The sequence below is a fragment of the Calidris pugnax genome, unplaced genomic scaffold (assembly GCF_001431845.1).
Source record: "Calidris pugnax isolate Ruff unplaced genomic scaffold, ASM143184v1 scaffold127, whole genome shotgun sequence".
Lineage (NCBI taxonomy): Eukaryota > Metazoa > Chordata > Aves > Charadriiformes > Scolopacidae > Calidris > Calidris pugnax.
In genome coordinates, this window is record NW_015090883.1 from 2,043,832 (window position 1) to 2,054,668 (window position 10,837).

The window sequence follows — 10,837 nt, forward strand, 5'->3', positions numbered from 1 at the left end:
GGTCAGAAGACATGCCATGGTCCTGCCTTCTGTCAAATTTCACTTTGTCATTATATCTTAAAAAACAAACAAACCAAAAAAACCCCACCAAAACCTAATTGGATTGCAGTAAGACCAATGCTGTGGTTAGTTTCAGGGTAGGGGACAAGCAAGCTGTATTAACTCTGTTATTTGTAAACTCCAGGGCTGTGCTTTTAGTTGAGGATGGTGTAATTGGGCAGAAGGACCCGTGTTCACATCACACCCATATGGCAATTTAGGGACCAAGACACAGCCTCCCCCCCGGGGCTGGCACTGCAGCACCCCACGGATCAGATCCACCCCCAGGCAGGCATTTAATGCCTGAGTAACACGTCGGGCAATTTCTTGATGGGGTTGGGGCACAAGAGCCTTCTACCACACCAGTAAACCCTCCCCTTCGCCCCACCCCACCCCAGCAAACACAACAAATACCCCATACCTAGAGACGCTTCCGTGCCTGAATTATCAATAAAATAAGCATGATAATGAATAATCTATGTTAAGCATTTTCTTACCCTTTATTTTTTCATTATGATCAGAAGAGGAATATGATTAACAGCAGTTTAAACTTTAGCAGTACAATTTCAGTATTAAATATAAAACTACACTGCAAGTTGATGTATTTTAAAAATGGTTATGTATACTCTAGCCTTAAATTTATGTATCAAATACAAGTAACTCAATTGTTTCTTGCCTTGACAATTAACATATCTAACAAATTTCAACAAGCCAGACATCCATCTTTTCCATTAAAAAAAATAAGCAAGCACACCAACTCTTATTCATAGCAAGGGGGTGTAAAGATTCAACACTTTCCTGAGTGTTGTGCAAAGAATAACAGGTTCGAGAAAGTCAGTTAAATAAGTGTAATGATAAACCTAAAGCTAAGCTGGAGGACCTTTTGATTAACTTCATATTTCATATATTACTTGCATCAGTTGAGAGCAACATGAGTTACAGAACTTCCATGAAAACAAGCCACTTACAAGCAGGTGGTTAAGCTTGATCAGTTTATTAAAAGGATTATATGACACGGTTGCCTGCAATAGCAGGGGACTGGATCTGATGACCCAGGAAGTTCTCTCCAGTCCCATGTTTCTAAGCCATGCACCAAGTGTATCCAGCCCACACTTTCACATTTGGAAAAAGCCAAAGCCACACACACGCACACTCACAGAGGAAAAAAAAAAAAAAAAAAAGAATTAAAAAAAAAAATCCTTGATGACACCATTTCATTTCTCTAGATATTCACTATGCAGAAGGGAACAGAGCTAAAGTCCTGTACAGAGGATACATTTACTCGAGGTTGATGTGGTACTGAAGTCAGTTAATAATTAGATACCTCCAGGCAGATTCAGTTACAGGGCATACCAACACTGCACACTGCCAGACAATTTCTAATCAAGCCAAGAACCTCTCGCAGGAAGGAGGTCTCTTTGCTAGCGAGCACAGAGCACACCGAATAAGCTAAAAAGCAGCTGTTCTTAAATGAACTACCCTACCAACCGTGAGTGAATGACAGATAGATGGTAAGAAGCATTTACCTACTAGACAAGATCTCTCTGCACACTCAGGCAGAAGAAGTAATTAGTTCAGAGCAGCAACCATTGCTCCTACCTTGCCTGTCTCTTGAGTACGTTCTCTTTAAAAGCTGGTCTACAGAATATCAGGGCAGCCTTTCTGGAGCGCTACCGAAGCAGCGGTTGGCAGCTGCCCCTGCAAGACTCTCCTTTCACATGGTAGTCAGACCTTCCCACCATGGTGGCCAGTCTGCCAAGACAGCCCACACAGCCACACCAAAAGCCTTTACTGCTAGAGACCTAAACAATTGCCTACATTCAGCCCATCTAACTTTTAGGCACTTGGTTAAGGTGTCTGGGTCCCTCGTCACCCAGAACTCCCCCCACCCCCCAGGAAAAAATGAAATTAAACAAGAAAAAAAAAACAAAATCACTGAAGGCAGATAAGTCTCAATTGCCTTCTGGAGGTGTCTCTTGACCCTCACTACGCTACGCTGCATTTCAAGCAACCAAGTTCTTAACACAGGCACCTCAGTTAGACAGGATGAATGGAGACTTGCATCTCTTTCAAGAGATAGTATCAATACTCTCCAAAACCAAAGGCAACTAAGCAATTAAGGTTTGCAACTCCAGTTACGTTTGGAAACAAACTTACAGTCAAGTAATTAAGCTGTAGTCCCTCCCTCCCAAGCATAAAAGCCTTCCACATGGAGGCTCTGCTATTTAAAAAAAAAAAAAAAAAGAGAAAAAAGACAATGGGGGAAAAAAAGCATTCTTCTTTCAAACAAAGAAGAGTGGACACGGCTGCTCTGCCACTCATTCATGAGGAAGCTGAAGGATCAGAGAACACTTACTCAGAGACCTGGAATGACTAAGCACTGCTAGTGCATGCAAAAGCAGAAGTAACAAGATGGTTTTAAATTAACCCTAGTCCTCTTCTCCACCCCACAAAATTCATGCAAGTGTTTGAGAAGATAGTCAAGACATAATAGCCCCAGTTTCCAAAAAGGCTTAGTTTTTTTGTTTTTTACATATTGTAAAAGAAATGTCCTCTTGTTTTCTGTGGGTAGAGAAATGCATTTTTGGCATGTTTGAGAATCATAGATATCTATGAAGTCCATGCTGTTTAAATTCTCCAACTAGTTCCTATAACCTGTCAAAAAAAACCCTAAGCAACCTATACATGTCTCCCCAGTATTGACATGCATGCTCAGAGCTCTCCACTTTAGTGAAATGAGGTGTTACTTCTGTGCTGATAGTTGACGAGTCAGCATTGCACGACTTTAAGACCAACTAAATTAACATTGTCGTAATATGAAAGGCAAGCACAAGTTCATTTATTTATAGCAAAGGTCTTGGGTTACAGGAGGTCAGTTCTTGCCATCTTGAAAAGATAGGGGATAACTTATTGCATACATGTGCATTATAATTTAGCAGCAAGTCATTCATAGAAACACTTCCCTCCTACTGCTTTTTTGGTTTATTATCTCAATTATATATATATTTTAGCTTTACAAAGCATTTAACACCACCTTTAAGTTAATGGTCTTTTATTGGAAAAAAAGACTAGCATTTACAACTTGGAATGGACATAAATTGTAATATCTTGAACAGCAATGTTGATAGTTGTGCTGAAGTCCACAGGCTACTCCGCCAGCTCCAAGTCATGGTACAGAAGGTTTTAAAAATATGAGAGTCCAAAGATGCTCCCTTGGTGAAGGTTTCTTTTAAAAATTTTGTGAACGGTAACAGCCCGACACCCGTTTCACTATAGTGCAATGCAGACAATGTTAAACCAATATTTTAACACAGACATGCCATCCATAGTTAAGATCATCGTATTTTTGGAGCACACTGCTACGTACAGGAGAACCATTCAACCTTTAGGGCATTTTTCTCTAAGTTTTGCATCCTTCAACCATTTTGCTGCATACCATCCTGAGGTATAAACCAATTTTAAAGTAAACCAGCTATGACAATTTATACTAGAAATTGAACTAGAATCCACTGTTGAACAAAAGAGTGGATTCCTTTAGGTTGGTTATTTTTTTTCCTTTTAATACAAATGTCTGACTGTGCTCAATTGTCAAGCTGCATGCATGAAAAACTGGCCAGCCCAAACAGTGTAATAGTCATTAGCAAATGGAACTTTTGAGTTCACTAAGTGCTTCCTTTTTTTTTTATTTTCAAGGTAGTACAATTATTTATATTGTAAAACTGATGTTTAACTTTATCTTTTGGGGACAGGACCACCAACCATTACATGCAGTTTGTGGACAGAAGGTATTTTGACATTCAGTTTTGCTATACAGAAACAGAATGAATAAATGAACATTTTTTTTGCAAGAGGTAAGTAAAAGATTCAATTTGATTCTTCTAGAGGAAAAAAGGTGTAAAGGAGGTCTCTTCACTTTGCAGTCATCATCTGTACGAATTCTGAAAAGATAAAAAGTCACTGTGATTTATTGTCTCTAGAGTACTTCAACTGCTAAGTCTCTTAAATGCATTTGGCATTAAAAAAAGGCCCTTTCAGTGCACTGAAGTTTTTGTCCACAAAAGTGGACAACTAAATAAACCAGTGTCTCAAATACTAGAAATTAATACCCCATGCAACAGGCTTGCACTCAACCCAAGTAACAGTTTTGGGTCAAGACGAGCATCTCTTTACCTTCATAGTTGACTTGCCCATCCCCATCAATGTCTGCTTCTCTGATCATTTCGTCTACTTCTTCATCTGTTAGCTTTTCTCCTAAGTTTGTCATAACGTGACGTAGTTCTGCCGCGCTGATATAACCATTGCCATCCTGCAAGTAAAGAGTTGCACAAGATCATGATCAGCAATCTGGCATTGATTTAACTCTGAAACTACATCTGGGTCTGCAGGAACTGCCTCTGAAATAGCCTTGCTGCACTCGGGACAGATATATAGACACGTACACTGCATAACCCTACAGTATGTATAGTCCCATTGCGTTACAAAGCATGCATGTCACCACATCCTTCTGTACAATTGCTATACCATAAGAATAACTGCATGCCTGACGTGCAGCTGCAATAAGGTATTTTTATTAAAGAGCTTTCAAACAATCCCAAAACCACGATGTTTTTTTGTAATGGTTTTTGCTTCATCTCTGCTGCCTAAGCAAGCTCCCTTGCCCCCCCCAAAACAACCCTAAACAATTTCCCCATAAGCAAGAATAAAGTCTGCTTTCTCATCTGGGTAGCACTACCTCTAAGATCAGACTGCAGGTGGCTACATTAGGTTTCTTGGGTAAGATGCTATAGAACAAACCTCCAAAGAAAGCATTTAAATTCTACTCCTAAGGATTGCACAAAGCTTTGTGGAAAATAAATAAGAATGACACTTCTAGGTCAGTATTCCCATTAGTAACGTCCAAACCTAGATGTCATTGCTTGCTATGTCAGTAATTGTCCTCTTCCATCTACAGGAAGAATACACTGGCTTAGAGGAAGAGTTCATATGGCCATCACCAATAGATAAGTTGCCTCAGTGGCTTTAAGTACAAATCTACTCTGCAGAAACAACCCCACAGGGTAGATTAAGTACTAACCAAACCAACGAACATCTCCTCTAGCACATTTTCCAGCAAAGTACTGGAAACTGCCATTTTTTTCCATAAAAGGAGTAGTAAGGCTTTCTTCCACATATGCCTGGGCATCAGCTTACCAGCTGCACCAGTCATTGCTCAACAATTTTCTTTTGCTATCTGTCATATCTAAAGCAATCCAAAGGAAACAATTAACCTTCATCATGTATGCCCAGGTATCCTTAAAGATGGAGGGAGCTGAGCTCTTACATTTTCCTAAAAACAACCTCAAAGTCCACATCTTGAAAATGGAACACGCAACACTTCACATCCCTCTAAATACTGATGACATCACCTTAGCTTCAAAAGCTTCCATAAAGTATAAAACCTCGTGCATCCATGCAAGCGTTTCCCCATTCCCCCCAAGTTAGAAGGTACAGAAAAATCCCACCCCTCTACCCCACAAGCATCAAGTTCTGCTCATCTCTGCTTCTCAGGAAAGGCCAAGAAGTTTTCCTCTCTTGGATGAGCTTAAAGCTTAGACCTGCTGTGTAAAGCAGGTAGAACCAGCCTGCAACAGCCCTGGTTCCATTTCCAGACTAGTCCCTGCTCTGTTTCCAATTCCTCTGCTTCTATTAGAGGACTTTGTTTTCCTTCCAGACAGAAAACACTGTGGAAAAAATGGACATCGTTGCTGCTTCTAAAGGATATTTGTACTTTTATTAATACCTTGTCAAAGACTCGGAATGCCTCACGGATTTCTTCCTCGCTGTCTGTGTCCTTCATTTTTCTGGCCATCATGGTTAAAAATTCAGGAAAGTCGATAGTGCCATTGCCTTAATGAAAAGAAACTTCCAAAAATTAAACTTCCATATTTTTCTTTATGCAGAAGAGTGTAGCATTAATTTAGCCAGGGACAAGATTGACAGATCCTCTGCACCCCATTCTTATAGAGGAACTGGATCTTCTCCCTCAATGGCTACCGCTGCCTTTTTGATCTTACAATGTGCAGTAACCACCGTCACTGCAGTGTTTCAGCACAATGAAAATCAACCATTGCCTTCTCTCCAGGTCAAACCACACTATTTGCCACCCATATTGCAAGTAAAACATGGCTCTGATGCTCCACCTTAACCCATACTATGGCTTCTCTTTATTTCAAGTCACTCCCCAAAATTTAGTTTCTTTAGAGTCTCCCAACTGCTCTGGGAGATTCCACAAGGGAATGCATTATAAAGCTGGCACTACAAATCCAGGATATCTAAAATTTAGATAAAATGACACCACTAAGCTGCTCATAAACACTTATTCCTTGTTAAAAAAAAAAATCAGCTTCTTTTTCCTGTGTTGTATGCAACAGAAGTAATGCACCATTGTAAGGGACAACAAGGAATTGCAAACTCCAGGGCCATGAGAAGAACTGCCATTATTTGGGATTTCTGATAAGCTTAGCAGTAGGTGTTCTTACAGGCATTTCACTGCAAAACTGAAAATCCCTGCTAATATCCAGGCCTCACCCCTAAGATTTTTAAGTTTTTCATTCAAAGTGAGGATTCAAACTTCAGGCTGTTCAAAGCTATGAAAAAAGTGGTATCATGAACAAACAAGTTCTTTAAAACAGCAGAAATTAGATTTGTATAGTCAGGATTCAACCTTATATGCCAGAAAAACCTGTATTAAGTAGTTCAACATGCAACTAAGGCCTACCCATTGCTTGAGGGAAACATACCAACTCATTGGGCAAGTACAGCAAAGAAGTTAAATAAAGGTTTAAAAAAACCTTTGCATCTTAGAAATTCCAGATTGAGACACACACATCTATTTATCAACATGGCCAGCTTCATCTACCAGCTAAATTGGAATACAAATCCTGTACTCAGCTCTGAAAAATCCTCAATGAACATGGAGAGTAACAGAAAGCATTCTGCCATAAAGCAAGTTTAAACAGACAGGCAGGGGTACTTATCTCAAATCCTCAGTCTCCCTTCATTTTTAATCTACCAGTGCAGCATTGTGGCCTGCAGCCTAGAGGAGCCACCGTACACAGGCTCAACATAGCACTGCAAACCCTGAAGTTTTCAGTATCTGCATCCAAAAGTTAGCAATTGCAGTCAACTTACACTTTTAGGAAAGTAGTTGTAATTAATGTAGTCTGATAATCAGATCATCTATACTTGTGCCAATATAATTTCACTCTTTTAGAGAGAAATCACCATGACAACCAACATAGAAGTTCAAAGCCTTGACATCACAGAGCAGATTTTTCCTTTTTATAACTGCTAGCCTGTCTGGAGGCTCAGAAACAAGATGTGCAGTTACCCCTTCTAGCACCCATTTAAGGGTTTTCTTCTTTTGTCTCCAATCCCCCATGTATTAGTGACCTAACACATCACAATAAACTATACAGTCTCTCCCTCTTGCGTTTTAAATTCTTGGAAGTTTAGCACTACTCCACTCCTACCACATTTTTGGCCTCAGACAAAACCACAGACATTAGTAAAGCTATTAAGACCAACATGAGCTGATGAAACATGTATAAAAAAAAGCTGGGTGGAAATGCAGGTTAACAGCAGGTCAGGACAAGTCAGATAGCAATAGGAAGCCTGTGACCCATAAAATATTAAAGACAAACAGTGTAACTTTGTCTCTGCCCATCTCCTTTTTTAGATTCTCCCTAACACTGCTAGGATCTTTGACAGCTGTACAGAGAGCAATCAAAAAAATGACACCCCTCTGTCTTTGGATTCTATGGAGCATTTTGAAACTGCTTCAAGATATGTCACAGAATCTTCTCTATGCAGTCCAACCCCAGGTGTGGAGGTCATACACGCTTAAGATGATCACAGAGCTAATAACTCCCTTTCCAACACTTACCATCAGCATCTACCTCGTTGATCATATCCTGCAACTCTGCTTCTGTTGGATTCTGACCCAATGATCTCATGACAGTTCCCAGTTCTTTTGTTGTGATAGTACCATCACCATCTTTGTCAAATAGGGAAAAGGCTTCCTTGAATTCTAGAGGCAAAAACAGTCCCAGTGTTTAGTGACATCATCAGCATGAGAAAACTGCATACTAAAAATGCACTCCACTGACAACACCTGGCACAATTTTAAGTTACATTTTATCTAACTGTCCACGTATTGAGAGAATTAACACTCTCAAAAAACAATTAAAAAATTACTTATGGTACCAACGCAGAATTTGCATAGTATATTCGAACTTATTTCATGTGGCTACTATCTGCATTACAATTCTATAATGCATTTCAATACCATCTTGCTTGCTTGAGGCACAGTTGCACCATAACGAGCAGCTGCTTGGGATAAGTGGAGAGACCCCACGGGTTCCCTTTACCATTAACAGACTTACAGGAACTATAACTATTGTCATTTACCACTTATCATTAAGGCTACAGACAGTAAGAATTAATGTCAGCCACAAGTGGGTGACTGATCTTCAGAAGGTCAAATAATAGTCCTTCTCCTAATCAGTCTGAATTACAGACACTGTTAGAAGTTATTTAAAAGACAATGGCTCATACTAATGTGTAATAAATCCATTTTAGATTTATTCATTGCCACTTCAAGTTTATCTTCACTTTATTAAAAGGAAAAGAGTACCTAGGTCTGATTTGACTCCAAGAAGTTCATCTGAGTCTAGCAATTATTTCTGTTTGCAAGAAATCTAGAAGGACTTGGTTCAAGTCTGAAAGTCTAAAATATCATTATCTGTAGTCCAAGGAACAAGCAGTTTAAATTAAGAGGCAATGAACCAATAATCGTCCAGAATTTTTTTTAAAAAAGTGTTAGTACATATTTGAATAATATATTTTCTTTTAGTCACAAGGAGTTAGCAGAAAAATAATAACTTCTCATCAAGACACTTACCAGCAATCTGTTCTTCAGTCAGCTGATCAGCCTACACGAAGAATAGAACATTTTAGAATATTGTTTACCTCTAGCTACAGCAAGCCACGAGATACTTCATTTAGCTTTATCATTGCTTTTACAAAGCCATTTTCAACACTGGGAATTCTGCCTCTGATTCCACTCACCTACACCACGCAGCCATTTCCAAAAGCACATAAGCTAACTTGTTTTGGAACTGCACACGAGGCACCAGCCGTGCCATCCTGCGACGCAGGGGAATCCGGTTTGGTCAAATGAAGGACACGGGGCAGGCTCCTCGCAATTGGACAGAGAGGCACGAAATCCTTAATCACATGTGTTTGGGGTTTCACATCACATCAGATGTCATTTCCAGCAGTACAGTGACCCTAACGCTGCACGGGGGTGTGTTTGCACACGAGTGGGCTCACGACAAGTGTGCCACCTAGTGATCTAAGGCTACTGGAGCCTGCCCTCCCCCACCACACTGCATCAAGCATCAGCCTACTGCAAGCTTGAATAGAAAGAGGTCTGTGCTGTGACATTAGGAGGAATTACTACTCGGTATTATGCAGATTTTTTGCCATCTCTGACAAAGAAAACACCAGTTTTCAAGTGTCACGTTATTTTTTCCATTCAGCCAAGCAGTTTCAAGTGCCTCCCACTGACACACAGGCTGGTTTACACACAAAATTTTAAGTGGCAAGATTTAAAATGCTTGCCTGTGACCTTCTATAGATCAAGAGGCCACTGTTGCATCCAAAGATGTAAAGCTCAGTGGGCAATTAAATGTGCTTTCCCATACCTTCAACTGTGCTAACTGCATCCTTCCAGAAATCTCTTTCTGTATGGATAGAGCATCACAAAAAGCTCCGCTGTTTGGACCCCAAGAAGCAAACCAGCTTTTTTATGGAAAAAATATGCATCTTTCTAATCATCAGAAAGAGAAAACACACCTGGATTTTACACACCCAGTCATATATATTGGAGAATACAACATATTATCTCTTTTTAAACTGATTTCATTAGATGGCTTTTACCAATTGGAAAAGCAATTTTTGTAGGTCAGAGGAAGCAGGCATCTTGTAACCCTTTTGTCCTGAAATACCATTATTCAAATAAAAACCCCACTTAACTGCAGTAAAGAGCAACAAATACAATGGACAATTAACAGGCTATACAATCTGGTAAGCTCTTGCGAAGGGGAAGAGGGTAGGGCTGAAAGCCTGCTGTATATGTTAAGTGACATTCATAGATTTCACCTGTAAACAGTTGTTTGGGGTTTGGGTTTTTTTTTTTAAGTGTTTCAATGTCTGTATGTAATGATTAAACACTTCCCCACATGCACAGTGGGTTGGGTGGGGGGGGTACAAGTGCTAACAGCTAAAGACACAAGTTCAAATTTAATAAATCTTCTTTAATATCAGCGGGAAGCTTGTGTTCAAAATCCAGTTCGACTTTTTTTTTCCAGAATATACGAGGTTTTACTCGGAGATTATCTAAGGAATTTACATAACAGTCTCAATGCCCTGCAGAAGAGGAAACAGAGCCACACCTCGGCAAAAAAACCTCCAACCCACAGCACCGGCTGGGTGCCCCGTGAGTCGGAGCTCACTGGATGTTTCTAAAAAAAACCGGATTTCGAATTAAAAAACAAACCAACCGACCTCGCACAGACACAGGGCAGCGATGCCAGAAGAGAGCAACCCGACCCTAAAGCGCCATGGGGTTGTTGTTCTCCTTCCCCGGCAACAGGCACCGCCGCCGCTCACCCCCAGCTACAGGACAAAGGTACCCAAGGGCTGGAGCCACCACCCCACCCAAAGCCAAGTCATCAAATCCTGTCCTGGTGATGTC

At 40.3% G+C, this 10,837-nt stretch overlaps 1 protein-coding gene across 1 annotated transcript; it reads right to left on the bottom strand.

The window, feature by feature from the left end:
• Positions 1 to 516: 516 nt before the first annotated feature.
• On the bottom strand, positions 517 to 9,006 carry CALM1 (calmodulin 1 (phosphorylase kinase, delta)). The gene is made up of 5 exons (XM_014947019.1): positions 8,981 to 9,006; positions 7,964 to 8,107; positions 5,819 to 5,925; positions 4,210 to 4,345; positions 517 to 3,977 (listed from the first exon to the last, which is right to left on the bottom strand). The coding sequence occupies exons 2-5, from the start codon at positions 8,031 to 8,033 to the stop codon at positions 3,949 to 3,951; spliced, it is 342 nt and encodes a 113-aa protein (XP_014802505.1). The 5' UTR covers positions 8,034 to 8,107; positions 8,981 to 9,006; the 3' UTR covers positions 517 to 3,948.
• Positions 9,007 to 10,837: the final 1,831 nt, after the last annotated feature.